The 16367-nt window shown below is 42.4% G+C and overlaps 1 protein-coding gene across 1 annotated transcript in view; it reads left to right on the top strand.

Annotated features, from left to right (window-relative positions):
• Window positions 1-15534, top strand: part of LOC126408610 (neural-cadherin-like) — a 101148-nt gene extending 85614 nt beyond the window's left edge. The window contains exons 27-33 of the mRNA XM_050074273.1: window positions 1536-1719; window positions 2004-2170; window positions 4595-4859; window positions 5539-5722; window positions 7494-7741; window positions 13718-13872; window positions 14530-15534. Coding sequence (XP_049930230.1) covers window positions 1536-1719; window positions 2004-2170; window positions 4595-4859; window positions 5539-5722; window positions 7494-7741; window positions 13718-13872; window positions 14530-15096 — 1770 coding nt within the window. The 3' untranslated portion in view covers window positions 15097-15534. The remainder of the gene's footprint in view (window positions 1-1535; window positions 1720-2003; window positions 2171-4594; window positions 4860-5538; window positions 5723-7493; window positions 7742-13717; window positions 13873-14529) is intronic.
• The last annotated feature ends 833 nt before the right edge of the window (window positions 15535-16367 follow it).

Below are 16367 nucleotides of genomic sequence, written 5' to 3'. Positions count from 1 at the left end.
CAGCAACTCCTGTGTTCTGTGAGGTAAATGCCATTTTTGTCAAAGCAGTCTGGTGGCTTTGAAGAGGGCGATCTAACAGCTTCAGTTTCCACTTAGAAAGGGCCGTCTGACAGCAAGGTAAAGCAATGAAAGCATTACGCTGGCTATGGATAACTACCTCATACAGCCAAATTTCCGTTTGAAAACGCTGGACAAGAATGCAGATGAACCCATCCTTTAATCACAAGCTCTGCATCCAAAAGTGCTTAAAGGTGCTTTGAGGAGTTTTCTTCCAAACGAAAATTCTACTTACATTCATATCCATGTGTTCTTTTCAGCAGTCTCTTTCTTAACTGCAGTTTGTTGGTGCCTTGCTTTGTTTCTTGCTCCACCTGAATTGGTGGATTCATGTAAAACCATTGGCAGGAATAGGTTTTGTGTGCACATTCTCGTACATGTGCATCCTTGTGTGCATGCCCAGATGAACTGAATAGACACCCTCTCATAGAAATATTGCTCTGTAGTGCCACTAATAGTCAGAAATTCCACTGGGTGCCTTTATGCAAAGATACACATGTAATATCAACAAACTATACTGGAGTCTCAAAGGCAAGAATGCTCATTAAGCAGCAGAACAGCATCACTCAATATTAAGGTACTATGTATCACACAATTCGACTATTACAAGTGATGCATAAATTATAGATTAATATTGTTCTGCGGATGGATGTTGTGGTGCTAAATTTAGCTTGTGTAATCTATAACAATACAAACTTTATAAGATGATCATAGTTTTGAATGTAAAATCTTAATTAAATAAATAAAAAGCAAGCAGTAACGATAGCTGTTAATACATGTAGTGGGCTGGAAATCACAATATCTGGAATATCGAGGAGTAGAGCATTAAATCCTCAAGATCATATCTATACAACAAACAACTACTGTGCTGTGAGTCAATGACACTACTCAACTGTTGCAACGTTCTGCACTATTATCCTCACACTGAAAGGCACTTTTGCTTTGTTGCTACAAGTGCAGTAGCCTCATTGTCATGCTGCTACAAACACGGCTGACTGCAGACAAAAGACACCATAACAACCGGCCGATTCCAGTTCCAGAACACAATTTGTTTTTATTGACTACAACCTACGCTTCTATTGACATTATTTAGATTATTTATGTTTATAATACACTGTCATTATATCTATGCATGGTGTTCAGTACTTCTTTTTTTCCTGGTTTCATGATCATATGCCATAGGTGTTCATAATGTGTATGGTAATCTAGGTTTTTTTAGCTTTCATCTCTTCTTCTTTGCGTTTCTGCTGCTGTGACTCTTAAATTTCCCTGTGCATGATCAATTAGATAAATCAAGATGATTTCATTGAACAATCAGCAATTAAAAGATACTTTTTTCTGTCCTTATCTTCAATCACACTGCTATTCACTCAACGACTGTCGTTGCAAGGACAGATATCCACCCTTTCATTTTTTTCTCTCATCGCTGAGTTTTTCTCCTATTTGCATTTTTCTTCTGTTCTTCTTCTCCCATTCAGCTATATGACCTTGGTTCCCCAGCTGAATCCACCAACACTGTGCCAGGCTGCTCTCTTATTGATGACCACTGTACCAACATGGAGCAACCGTCCTCCTGCGGCAAGAGGGGTCGCTGTCACAGCGAGTGGGGCTCCTTCAGCTGCCTGTGTGAACCGGGTTTTATGGGGCCGCAGTGTGATCAAGGTAAGCACATATATTTGCTTTTCAATCGACCATGAGGTTTTCAGGGAAAGAGCGGCGAGATCTCAGTAGGGTTTGGGATTTTAAGCCTCACAAAGTGTACAGTCCAAATGGGACATGTGGGAAATACCGTGTTCCAAAACGTCACTTTGCTGCAGTGGGAAGATAACCTCGCCTTGCATAAAGTGCTTTTGCAGAACAGCACGCCCTCGCTGTGATATCCTCGCGCATTTCCCACATGACAGCTGAATTAATTGAACAAGCCTTGTGTGTTTTTGATTGACAAGTGGCTCCAGAGTTCTCCTTTGACGGCCGGAGCCACGTTCAGTTCCAGCTCTTGTGGTCGCTGCCTGCGCGACAGACGAGGGTCCAGGTCGGGGTTCGGACACGTGCCGCCTCTGGTGTCATCCTCAGCCTGCTTTCCCAGGAGCAGAATGAATACCTACGTTTAGAGGTGAGTCACAGCTGGTCTCTCCCCTCTACCTTGACAGCTCTGATTGTTTCGTCTGTGGGCCTTTAGATGATAATTAAAGCGCGGACAATGATTGCTGCAAATGCTTGTCAGACTGAGAGTGAGTAATATCAGGGTTGGAGACATATGGGTGGATACTGAGGGGGCTGGGTGATTGACATATGTATGTTCTCGACAAGGTCTTTTCAGTGAGTCTGAAGAATTCTGCTATTGAGAGGCTGCTATTTCAGAAATTAGGCCTCTTTTTATTCAAGGTTATTTCTGTGTTTCAAGCACAATTCAGTGTGGCAAGCAAGGAACAGCATGCACTGTAATTCAAGGGCAGAGTGCTCTCAAGTGAAGGTCAGATCCCGTGCTCCAAACCTGAGGGTTTTGACACAGCTTTGCTCTGAGTGGTGAACTCAAAGTCACGTCTGCATGCAAGCTGCTCGCTTTGCCACAACCGTGGAGTGGTGCTCACACTGAGCGTTTTCTTCAGGAGGCAAGTCTCCCTCACTTTGCCAAACCTCCATAACAGCATTCCTCTCCTGCCTGACACATTGCTGAGTGGATATGAAGCCAGCGTTTTGTCGAGGCCTTTCAGTCTCATTGACTGACAGGCCGAGTGTAAACAGCACCTGGAAGTAAATGGCTCTGTTAGGACTGTCACTTTCGGCTAACTCTCAGGTCAGCTGTTTGCAGTGAACCTGTCTCCGTTATGGTATATTCCACACCACTGGTCTGTCTTTAAAAACATCTTGTCTTTGGGCTTGTTATTTGTTAGACAGCATTGTTTAAAGCATCGACCTCATCTCTTGTTCCTCTTTGGGTCTTTACACTTCATGAGGAAAAACAATGTCGTCCTCTTCCCTTGTTGCAGTCCCACAGTGACAGGAAGAGGAAAAGGCTGTAGCCTTTACTGTATGCTTGCTGTGAAGCCCTCTCTGTGAAGCCCTCTCTGGAGCTGAATTGGTGAGCTGTATAAAACATCTGATGTCTGTCTGTGGCAGCACGCTGAAGCATTTTCAGCATGGTTGTCTCAAAGCTCTTAGAAACACTTGAGCTCAAGCCTGGTGTGTTTGCCGACAACAAGCCCTAATTTAAAGGGCTGTCTCTCTCCCCTTTTTTTCTTAAGGGTAGATATGGGATAGAGTGCACACTGAATAAATAACCACACTTTCACACAAAGGTTACCGAGGGCTAGCCGGGTATAAACAACATGCAGCTCTCCAAGGAGTATGGTGTCTCTGTAAAGAAAACATTCATCTAATGCAGTCTGTGAGGGAGTTTTTTGGGAGCGACTGGCATGCAGTGCTTTCTCAAAGACCAGTGACCCTTAAGAACAGTAAAACTCTAAAATCGTAGTTTCTCCTTTTCTTTTTTTTTCTCTTTTTTTTTTATTAAATGTGATTTGAGTTTGAAACGTTCTATTCAGACTTGAGAAACACACTTGAACATTTTGTGCTTAATGGTGATTGCATAGATCTCTGGGGGCACTGCAGAAAGTTTATATAATCAGATTTTTTTCCTGAGTATTGATTGAGTCCTTTGTCCTTTGCTCATTTTTGTTGTGGACTTGAGGGCAGGATGAGGCAGTGGGGAGAGCATAGTCAGCTTTTACCGTGAGTGTGTGTGTCCAGTGGGGGAGACGCATTCGAGATGCCCATGCTGAGGGAGCAATAGTTAATGCAGGCCGGGCTGAATGTGAATTATCTTGCCCCACTGTTTCCAATTAAGCTTTGGACATGTACAAGCTGCAGTTATGGGAGCCCCTCATTGGTTGGGTCCATTGTGTTCGCTCATCCTTAACTGCTGAAGATAATTGTTGTTTCTTGTATACCTTCCCTTCGGGATCACTCCGGCTTCTGCCATGCAGCGATGTGTACGGCAGCTCTGCAGAGCATCATGGCTGCAATATTGCTGAATAAATTCTCACCACTGAAATTTTCATGCCATTTTTTTCTGGCAGGTTCGCCACTTAGAGTCTGTTCTTGGTATAGTTTAATATCACAATTCTTGTCTGGCCCAACCTTTGCTGCCTTTTCTTTCACCACGGGAGCTGGCCTACTTCTTATGATGTTGTTATGCTCAAGATCTGTTTTTACCCATCAACACAGCACAATGTGGCAGGAGTCCAGGTCTGTCGGTTTAGAATTTGTGTCACCCCATTTTACATTTTTATTCACACAGCCATTACAAGCCTTGAAATCCTCACTAACACTATTTGTGTTAGTGAGGACGGATGACAAAACAGACCGGCTTGTTTTGCAGAAGTCTTCCATATCTAGGGGAAGAAATGTTGATGCCTTAAATCTGGAGCCCATCCATAACACATAAAAACAACTTTATAATTTCTTGCTACTTAGGTTTTCTTGTCTGTGTGACTGCCTGCATTTCAAATCAGCAAAGCTCCACTATGTGTCTCAGGTCATTCAGGGTCTGCTGGCTGTTTTCTACAACCTCGGAGATGGAGACTACAACCTGACCCTGCCCTACCATCACCTCAATGATGGGGAGTGGCATGAGGTGGAGCTGGATCGCTACGGCAGGGAGTTCACCCTGCGACTGGACGGAGGTGGAGGACGACGTGAAGTCACGGCCTCGCCTGGACGAAGTCAAGAGATCATCATTGACCCCTCCGCAGTGATGCTCGGGAACTCTTTTCCCTCGGGACACAACCGGAGCTTCCTCGGTAGATGGCTGCTCATGTGTTTTGATTTGATGAGACAGAATAAGTGTAAATTAAAGATAAACGAGTAAACAGATGAATTAATACTGAGTGAAAAAACCTCCTGATGAGGTAAATGAATCAACAGGTTTGCAAGCACATACTCGGAGGAGTGGACATCACAGTTAACGTGTTTAGCTGTTCAAATTAGCGAACACATGAATAATTCAGCGCTTATTTTTACCACCCACTGGTGCTTCTGCATTTCATAACCTGGCCCAAAGGTGTTTGATCCCTTAGTTTCAAGCAGATGAGCGAAAGTGAGTCAGTGGGACTGATCTGTATTTAAATGATGTGTTAGACCTCATACTTCCCACAGAGTGAGCAAACTACCAGCAGAGAAAATATCTTCCCCCAAAAAAAAAGAAGTCCATGCTGACAGCTTAGCCTCGGGCTGTTTGTGTGTTTGCATGTGTGAGAAGGCACACGTGCGTTGGTCAGCAGGTGTGCCAGCGCATGTGTGTCTGTGTGTTTGAGTTTACACCCCCGCCGTGGTGTAAATGCATGTCCATAAAAGATTTTGCCCGAGGACTTTGTGTCTTTTGTCCATAAAAGATTTTGCCCGAGGACTTTGTGTCTTTTGACATTGTAAACTTTTTTTTTTTTTTTTTACTCCGTGTTTTTTTTTTTCTTCCTCCACCAGGCTGTTTGCGAGATGTGAGGTTTAACGGGCGCTCCATCCCTCTGGGTCAGGAGCAGCCCTCAGAGGGGCTTCAGGTGGTCACTTCGCAGGGCGTCTCAGTCGGCTGCTCTTCAGAAGCCTGCAGGAAACATCACTGCTCCCCTCCCTTGGTCTGCGTGGACCTCTGGAGACATCACGAGTGCAGGTGCTGTAAATAAATACAGAATAAATAACCCAGCGTGTTAATGAGGTCTTACAGTATGCAGGCACGTTCTGCACACATTTGCACGCACACACCCAGAGACAAGGACTGCATACCACAGCCGTGCTTATAATAAAATTAGTAACGCAACACTCAGCCTGCAAATTGTATTAAGGAACAACACCAAGACCCACGTACTTGCACAGTATAGATTTACTACAGCAGATAGATAGAGGATTATAACCTTTTGAAAAGAAACTTTAAATGTTAAGTAACTTATACACAGTATTAACAACTGATCACATTAGGTTGAATGCTATTTATTATCATTTGTTAGATATAAACAGGGTCTGGGAATCAGCTTTTGTGTACCAGTTATGTTTATGTACCAGTTTTCAAAGCAACATATGACTAAAAAAGACCCAATTTGTCCCAGTATACAATATTTCAAGGCAAACAGCTCGGAATGACTCTAGGTTCATCCCAAAGACAGACAACCAAGTCACCATGATTAATAAATGACTATTATGATAATACTGATAATAATACTTCAGTTTCTGCTTAAAAATCTTTACAGGAAGAGCAGTAACCTAAAACAACCCAAAAGTAACTTTAACAACAACAAATGATTTCATAGTTAGTCCTTTTTCCAGTTAAGTTTAATGAGGGGTTTGTAAGCTGTAATTTATGACTTTATTAATGTTTAATAAATCATTTATTGATGCTCTGCCTTTTTGATCACTTACAACACATTAATAAGAACAACTTTTGCGTTGCCAGATTGTGAAAAAATCCTTTGGGCTGCTTCTCCATCATGACATCAGACTTAGATCCATATATTAACAGTTAATTAACATTTACAACTATGTGCTCAATGGTTAATCCGCTTATTAATGTCTTATTACATATGTGTTACTCACTTTTGCTGATGTTTTATTAGAAAGTGGAAAATCATGAGTATGTTATGCTTATGTACTGGAAATTATAACAGGCAACACTTAAGATATTCTTGCTAATGGCATTTAAATGATCTGTAAAACACTTGTAAACCCTTTATCAACCATACTAAAATCATTAGTGACAATGTATAAATCCACATGCACATAGAGAAAAAAATCAAATGTACAGTAGTCAAAACAGATAATGTAGTACTCACTCGCAGATTGTGCATCTATGAGATCAGAGATTCCTGCAGCACACTTCACATCAAAGTGTCCACCAGATGGCAGCTTGGCTGAGTTCAGCGCTGTTACACTGTGTGTCTAATAGTGTGTCGAGCTCAGAAAATAGTGTATAACAGCAGCGGCTGTCACAGTCTCGGCTGCCCCTTTAAACTCTGCAGGACCACCGAGTCTCCTGACTGTGATTTCAAGACTTCGAAACAGTGTGGGACTTTTCACTGCAGTTGGATATCCATATTCTGTGATTGCTGCACAGCCTCGGGTTACAAAGCACTGAGAGAAGCAGGGGGCAGGGGTGAATGATATTCAGGGGATGTTTTGTACAAATATACCGTGGGACTACTACTACTGCAAAGCCAATCTTAGCTTCTCAGTTTCTTTTCTCGTTTGGTTTTTCACGGTACAGTCGACACTCTGTAACCTTCAAAGAGCATATCTTTGAATCTGATATAAGAGGTGTAATTCCTGAGAGATTTATTTTTACACTGTCAGCTTAGGTGTCATAGCTCTGTAGAATTCAGTGCTCCTTTTATCTGACAGCCTCTCAAGTGTCTCTTGTCTTTGCTTTACGCTACTGTCTCTTCTCTTCACAGATGTCCTCCTGGCCACATGACCAAAGAGAGCTCCTTGGGCAAAGTGTGTGTTTACACACTGTGCGCCAGCCGGCCGTGCCGCCACGGCACCTGTGTGGCTCACTCTCCGTCCCGCTACTCGTGCCGCTGCAGCGAGGGCTACCGGGGACGCCACTGCGAGGTATCGCTTGCCATGTTCCACGAGGACAGCAACAGCCTCAGCCTCAGCTCTATGTTCGCCATCAGCATCTGTGTCATGGCCTTTCTAGGTAGCTATGTCGACTATGTCCTCTTCTACCTGTGGTGACCCGACACTCATGTCATCATCTCCTCTCATGTTTTTTTTCATGTATTCTATATTTTTATGTCTGCCATTTTCTTTCTTTTTCATCTATAATACATTGATTTTCATCCTGTATTTTGTTTTTTCTCATCTTCATGGTATAATTCTTGAATTACGTTTGGTTTTTATCTGTAACATCCACTGTTTTATTTGTTTTTCACCCCTGTTTGCTTCTGTAAAATCTACATACACATATCTTGTTGCTGTATTGATCTCTTGAGTTGTACCAGGATGTGATTTCTCTATGGGAGGTTGGTGAAAACATGAAACAAAACTGAATGAGAAGCAGGGAGGGAAACATTGTATGACTTAATTTGTGATTCACGGGGAAGCTGTAAAAGTCCCCGGAGAATCGGGGGAGTTTCTTTATGTGTTTTGCTATATTTCTCATCACTTCTGTGTCCCCCGTCTCTTCCAATGTTACGCTCTGACTTCAGAAGTCAATTTCCCTCTCAGCCTTACTTTTTATCGGTCCAACTTATTTTATATCCCACCATCCACTCATTTTATTCCCTTGATGTCTTTTTTTTTCTTGCCTTTTCTTCCACATTTCTCTGTACATTTCTGCTTTCCCAGGCCCCCCTAAATGTGTCCATATCGTGCACTTCGGTGCCGTGTGCACTGTTTGGAGCTGTAATCAGGCAACACTTGCGTCAGGAAAAACTGCCAAAGTAGGGACAGCTTTTTATTGTCTCTGACTTTAATCAGTGTCATTCTTAGGTAACTCGAGGCTATGGGTTAGATATAGGTTACGGTCTGTCTCATTGTTATTACATGGACTTACATGGGGCAGAATTCCTGTGCTCAGAAATCTGGCAGCAAGCGGCATGCAATAAAGAAATAATAGCAAACAGGGTAATCTACAAAAACATTTTGTGCCAAAATGCAAAAACATTCACATTCACAACAGCAAACAACATGTTTTGTCCCCTCTAAAAACTTTCAATTTGAAGAAACAATTTTGTGCATTGTGTATTTTAAAATGCGGGCTAGCTGGAGGATAATATGTACCAGCTTGCTATTTACATTCTATGATTAAAAAACACCCACTACTAGCTGGCCACAGAGGACTATGTCTTCAAAATTAAATATGTGGTAATGTGGTTTTGAGGTCTGGTCAGACGTTTAATGTTTGTTGAGGTATTTGGGGGAAAGAAAGGAAATTATTATTTATGACATGGTTTGTGACTAAATGCAAAACTAACCACAGTCTCACAACACATTCCCAGCTATAGCACAACAGGCAGTCCGCACAACACAGAGTGAAGTGGAGGGGGTGTAAATGTGGCCTTTGATTGACACATTGACAAGTGCACATTATAAATAACAAATGCTCTAACCAGTGAAAATATAAAAAGTAAAGCCTGGGTATGGCTGAGTAACAGGTATGCGTATGAAAACATCTGATTTTCCATGTCTTTATTAAATCAAGAAAATTAAAGAGCAAATTTATTTATTTACTTGAGCTTTATACATTGTGTCGTATCCAAAAAAAGCTGGCATTAAACAATATAAACAGTGATAAATAAAAGAAAACAAAAACACCAGAGTAACGTAGCTATATTAATATAAGGTTCAGTTCACAATATGTTATCATTGTGCAGACAAATTAAAGTGCGAGGGTGTTTAAAAGGAATTTTTTTTATGAAATATGTCAAAGTTGAAGCCAAATCGGCAATCCTTGGGTGTGGGAGTTTGAGGGCCTTCACTTAAAAAAGCCTCCCTTTGAAGACTTTGACTTACAGGATGATCTAAGGCTGCTTTCTGACATATTAGAGGTCATAAGTTCAGAAATGTATACCAGAGCCCGACGACTGACTGCTTTATAGGTGAGGAGTAGAATCTTAAAATCAATAAGTATAAGCTAAGGGGTTATGTGTTCTCAACATTGTGCCCGTCGAGCACATCGCTGCTGAATTCTGAAGTTTTGAGTGATGTCTGAGTACATAGTGTTTTTTAGGTAAGAAGGTGAATTCATGGCTGACCTCTTCCAGGTGTGTAGTACTTAAAATATAAATTTGGATATATTTATTAGTTAAAGAAAGAATGTCTAAACTACTTTATTTTTCTTTGCACCAAATGTAATTCAATTTAGGGGTCTAAAAGTAGAGTAAGTAGTAGTAGTAAGACCAGCTGGGCTGTTCGATTTCTGGGGCAGGTACAATTGTTTATCTGTTTAAAAATATAACAAATAGATCTTTTTACATTACGCTGTCCAAGTGGAAGCATATACAAACTGAAAAAACAGAGACACTAACATTGAACCCTGAGGAACGCCACAAATTGATAATAACACAAACAAATACAAATGTCAATTGTAAGTGAAATAATGTGTTTTAATGGTAAGGCGTGACTAAGGATGCAACTAACTACCTTTTTTTTTTATTAATGATGAATCTTTCATTTATTCTCTCAATGAATCAATTGCAGTAATCTTTAAAATGCCAGTCAAAATGTTCCAGAGCCTTAGGTGACATCCTTTAAGTATTTGTTTGTTGTGGGTTTTTTTCCAGATCAATCATCCCAAACATAAATATATGTAATTTACAATGTTGAAAAACTGATATGAAGCAGTGCATCTCCAATGTTTGCTTGTTAAATGACTGAAATAATTAATCAGTTGTCAAAGTAGTTGCTGATTAATTTTCTCTTGATGAACTAATCGATTAATCAGCTCATGTCTCAGCTCTGGACTCTATTGAGTTAAGTACTGAAGACACTGGCCCACTTGTGTTAACAGGCTGATAAAATTGCACAGATGATTGTGTCATAAGCTCTGGTAAGATCTAATAGGAGCAAGATTCAATATTTGCTGCCAGAAGGGCCTTTTTAAATGTATATGCATTGATATCTCTGCAGAAAAGATGAACCGTCCCTTTAATTCGTTTTTAAGGCTGAGCACAGGGACGAGCTAATTGTGTTAGTTTTGGGCATTATAGGAAAGGAAATGTAATTTTTTCTGGTCCTCACAAAGATAGAAGGACCGCCGTGTGTGTGAGTGGCTTGCATGTTGTTGCACTCACCACCCTCTGTAGGGCCACATTGCTGTTTATGAGTCTTTCTGTCAGAGACAGGCTTATAAAACGCTTGGGCGATTCAATACACTGTCCCTGCCTCTATAACTGACTCAACGTTCCCTCCAGGGCATGTGGCTAGTATTGGTACATCAGTTATTCTGACACTTGAGAGTGAAACACATAAAGCGGTCTTCAATATTTGATAATGAATTCAAAGATGATAAAGTATAGCCTTGGCGTTGTTCATGAAAATTCATGTGTTGCTTGCATGCTAACTAAAGAAAGGTGCAGTCCATTTGAAGTGACTTGCCCGCTGTCGCCAGTGAGGCATTTATATTCAAGGCTCAAACTTTTCACCTCACCAAGAATCACCGTCTGTTTGGTAATGTAATTCAAATTGGAAAGAGCTGTCTTTGATGACTGTTATTACATTTTCACACTTGGAAAAAAGAAGTGAATAATATGAGCTAAACAATTCCTTCTGCAAAGCTGAAAGCAAAAAGAAAAAAAAAAGTTTCACCTCATGATCAGCAGTGTTGAATATAGAAATAAGATTAATCCAGTGGTTTAATGAACAGCTGGTTATACAGTATGTAGTTGTTTAATGATGACCCTCATCACCACAGGAACCACTACCATAAATACACTCTCACACTCGCTCGCTGCACTGAGCGAGACTGCTAGCTGGGTGCTAAATTAAAAGGGGACTCCTCTTCTGCCTCAGCGTGCATTAAAAGTTAAAATGATCATCCATTATTAAGTTCTACATAAGCCATCACAGACCAACCAAAATGTGAGCTGAGCGTGTGCTATCGACAGAGCCAGATGAGCTCAGGTCTGACCAAGCCTCAATAGTCCAGCATCAAATCTGACATTCTGGTGTTGGAGGAACGGAAGAAATTAGCTGCCCATATGGGCTCCGGATGCCAAGCGATCATGTAAAGTGCCTGTACTTTTCATCCCCTGAAAGATTTATAAATAAATTATTTCCTCATCTCTCATCTGTCTCATTTCCTTCTGCTCATTTCCTTCAGTTTTCTCTCCCCCCAACCCTCATCCTCCCATTGATGTTTTGTGTACCTCGCAGCTCATTTTTCTCCTCATTAACCTCAGACTGGAGCTGCACTGAAAGGGTTAAGTGTTTTGATCAAGCTTTGTTGTAGTTGTTTACTCGACACTCATTCATAATGCACAGTCCGGTCCAGGCTAACATCATAATACTCTGCTCATAGTAACGGTTAGAGGGCAGTGAGGCAGAAGCATTATGGATTGATGAATGACTGCGATGTTTGTTCTCCACCCTGAGTGATATTGATCTCACTGGAATGTTGCTGCACACACACACACGCACGCACAACTGTGGGCAGCAGTGTCTGCAGGCACAGGGGCAACTAGTGTGTGTGTGTGTGTGTGTGAGTGGGTGTGTGTTTACCTGTGCCTAATTGTGTGTATGTGAAAGCCCCTACGTGCTGTGTATTGAACTCCCTCCCCATAGAGGCGTGTAGAATATTAGCTCAGGTGGTGTTTAGGGTTGAGGAGAGTGCAGGTCTGCAGGCAGCACCTTGGAGCAGGTAAATCTGGGGCTGAGACAGAGGGCCAGCGTCTGGTTGGCACCGGGCCTCATCGAGATTCTGATGTTTTCCGCGAGGGCGCTCTGACCCAGCAGTGAAGGAGCCGGGTCAACTGATCAATACAGCTCACCCTCCACCCCATACTGAGGATGGCCAGCTGAGGAGTAAGGGAGGGGAAGCTTACAATCTCACATCGACTGTAGCAGCCGATGTGATGTTCCAGGCAGTGAATAAACAGAGATGATGATTTTTAATTGAGATAACTTTTTTTTTTGAGCAGAGATTAGCTCTCAGGGAGTTGTTTTTCTGTCTTTGTTTATGAATACCTGCCTGTTAGTGTGACCCCAAAGAGCCGTTGGTGCATTCTTCTCTTTCAAAGCAATTACTTTAAAAATCCAGACTAATGTGATTACCTTGCATTTCTCAGAAGATTTCCAATTAAACTGATACTTAGCACGCACCATATAAACCATTCTAGTTGAAATGGATCCCATCTAGTGTGAGAGATAAAAGCCGAGGCCAGACGGAGGCCAGAGAGGGACTGGAAAACAGGAACCGTGAGAGACTTAATGAGTGGGGAAGAGGAAAGACCGAGGGAAACTCTGATACAGAGAGACAAATAAAGGAATGAGGGAGATAAAAAAAAAGAGAGTGTGAACTAGTAAAAAACAGATAGCGCGGAGGGGAGGAAGAGAAAGAGGGATGGCAGATGGGAGAAAAATATTGGTTGAGATTAATGGACTTTAAAGGTCAGTCCAGCATGTTGTATAATTCAGCACACAATAGCTGTGATTGATGTGCGTGCTTTAGGACCTTTTCTGCACGGCTTCTGCAGCATTCCTCTCCACGTTCAGCACAGCCACCGAGGCTTTGAGTTTTAAGCTGGGAGGAGTACAAATTCAGTTAATAGGTTTCCAAGGAACTGCAGTCTTTGATAAGACAGGAAACAGAGATGCAACATCAATGGGAGTGGGTGGAAAGGTGGTGCCTCTGCTTCAATGTATGTTCCATTAGTATGTCTTGACTGTACAGTCAGTGCAGCTAATAGGTCTTACAGGGCGAATTAATGTGATGGAAAATCCATTTAGTCTGCATTACCTATTTATTTAGAAGGATGTAGGGTGTTATTTTACATTTGATGGAAAAATATTCACATATGCCAGTGCCAAGTATTGCCAGTGTTTGTATCATCACTTTCTGCTCACGTTGTCTATTTCATTTACACCCAAAGATGTGTTTTTCTGCTCAGCATCCCCTTTTAATTATGCCTGTGTGTGCTCCGGCTGCGTTAACCTGCTCTCTGGCACCCCTCAGTGTTGATGCTGGGCCTGTTCCTCTACTCCTGCTGGAGGAGACACAAGGGTCTGAAGGAGGGCGTGTACCATGTGTCCGCGCACCACGGCGAGTGGGAGGACATCCGAGAAAATGTGCTCAACTACGACGAGGAGGGCGGAGGGGAGCAGGACCAGGTAAACACATAGGCACGCTGGTATTTACTAGACAGCCTGGGAGAGTAAACACAGCACTAAACACACACACTGCACTGCTTTAAGTTCTCATTTCCATTTTGATGTGTTTTAAATGTCATCATACTATATTTCAGGGCTGTTTTAAAAGGATGCAAGAATACAAATCAGAGAGGACAGAAGCTAAACTAGCAAACAGGGACATGTATTAGGGACTGGTGTTTGTTGGTGCCCTGAATTGAAAACCAAATATCAGCTCCCTGGAGATCTGGGAATGCGAGTCAATTAGCTGAAATTAAGCAAGTAGACACCAATAGCTGTTAATGCCTTTGTTTTAATAGTGCTGGTAATAGCAGTTTTCACCCACTCTGCAATCAGATAATTAATTACTTGCCTAATCAATGGTGCTGTTGATGCCAACATCTCTTCCTACATGGTGGATCTTCGTCTTAGACTGAGGAGCAGGTTCATTTGCACACAGAGGCATTAACTTAGTTACACTGTTCTGAGCACAGATTGGTGTCATGTGGCAATGTTGTTTTTCCATTATCTCGTAAATTCCAAAAAAAAAAAAAAAGATTACACAGGGGAAAATAAATGTCTCTTTTTCCTTTCTTCTGTCCTTCCTTCAATCCGTGCTTCTCTCTGCTGGTCTCTCAGAATGCCTTTAACATGGTGGAGCTGCAGCGCTCCCTCCAGCCCAGCCCGGCACAGTCCCTGCGGTACAGCTACCCACAAAGCATCATCTCCTACCCGCAGACCAAGCTTCCCCTGGACAACAACAAGAAAGGGGTGTCTAATGGGAATGGCAACGCAGCTATAGCCCTGCGTCTGGCCATCCCCCCGTCAGAAACAGAAACCCTGCCGTCCCCTCTGACCTTCCGCCGCTCCCAGAAAACCCTCTCCTTCTCCAGCCAGGACTTGGCCCGCTACCTGTGTGAGGTCATCAGGGACATGGAGCACCCGGGGGAGCTCGGCACCATGACCACACCGCGCCGTCCCTCCGGGAAGGAGCGCGGCCTGGCGGCGGTGCGCTCCCTCAGCTCCCTCAGTGCATCTCAGGGTTCAGAGGTCAGGCTTCAGGCGGCTCAGAGCACCCGGCTGGACAGGTTCAAAACCCTCCGAGCCGTGGTAAGCGATTTGAGAGGAGACTCGAAAACTCCAGAGGGCCAGAAAGACAAACTGAAGGAGAGCAGAGGGCAGCTGAACTGTGAGAAGAGCGGGTGAGGCTGCACTCGGAGAAACAGAACTGAAGGTTGCAGAAAAAGCAACACTAATCAGAACGCATTGGTGGAATTCCAAAGGGAGATAATTAAATGTGAAATACTCTGAGACTGGGAGGTTGCCCAGGGTCTATGTGAAGTCTGCTATAAATGTACTGTATTGATGAAACTTTGAACATTTAAGTTCTTTGATATAAAAGATGTTTACCAATGAATGATCAGATGTGATGTATTGTTTACTTGGCATTGCACTGTACAGTATTTACTCCACAGAAAGCACTTTTCGGAAGCGCCCTGTGTCAAAGCTATTCATGTCATCAAACTCATAACGAGTAATGTCTGCGAGTAAAACGGCAAATGAGTTTCCTGTGAGAGAGCTGGAATCTTGTTGCCGTTAATGACTCATGAAATCGTTTATGTGACAAAAATGATTTGGTTTCATTTGTATTATCTTATTCCTTTTAAATAAATAATTATCTTTGATAATATTTCGAGCTTGATCTTGTTCAAACACCAGTTCACATTAGCGTTCGTCGAATCTCTCGTTTTTGAAGTTCCAGCCAACTTTTATCATCAAATGTTGATCAGGCTGTTTTTTTCTCGTTTTTTCTCCTTGTGAAAAAGCTCAGTAGACACAAAGCAGAGTAAGATGTCTGTCTTATTACCTACACATGAATAATCCCTCTATGTATCTGCCTTCCTTTATTCCTGCTGATTAGGACGACTAGAAATAGAACGGAACAGTTCTTCTCGTCTTGCCAACTATTACCAGCAACAAGAGCCTCTGATGAGCAGAGCAAAGTCAATTTCAGGATGAATCATTCATGTCCAGAGCCTGTAGCCCTCTGACCTGAGCTTCTGGGAGTGTGAACTCTAAAGCATGGGGGTCCCAGCAGGTTGCCCTACACCATACTTAATTAGCCGGCATTACTGGAGTTAAACAGCTGTGACACTGGAGCGAGCCGCTGGGGAAGCACTCAGAGCTGCTGATGGCCTTGATGTCTGTATCTGGTCCATCCACACACCTACATAATGCATCATAATAGATATGCAAGCAACGGAGATGGTTTCAACTCCCTGTAGGTTTTTAAGGAGCTTCACATTATCCATTTTGTATTCATGAGTCTGCATTTGAAGAGTCGGATCTCGCTGTGTGAGCTCAAAGATCATTACATACATACCATATCTGCTTCTCTATATGGTTATTAATATTGGTACTAAATTATCTATGTTTGATTCAGCCTTGTTCAATCATTGGCTCTGAGATAAATGTGT

The sequence above is a fragment of the Epinephelus moara genome, chromosome 20, assembly GCF_006386435.1.
Source record: "Epinephelus moara isolate mb chromosome 20, YSFRI_EMoa_1.0, whole genome shotgun sequence".
Lineage (NCBI taxonomy): Eukaryota > Metazoa > Chordata > Actinopteri > Perciformes > Serranidae > Epinephelus > Epinephelus moara.
The sequence above is the reverse complement of the archived record's forward strand: the minus strand, read 5'-3'. Positions and strand labels throughout refer to the sequence as shown.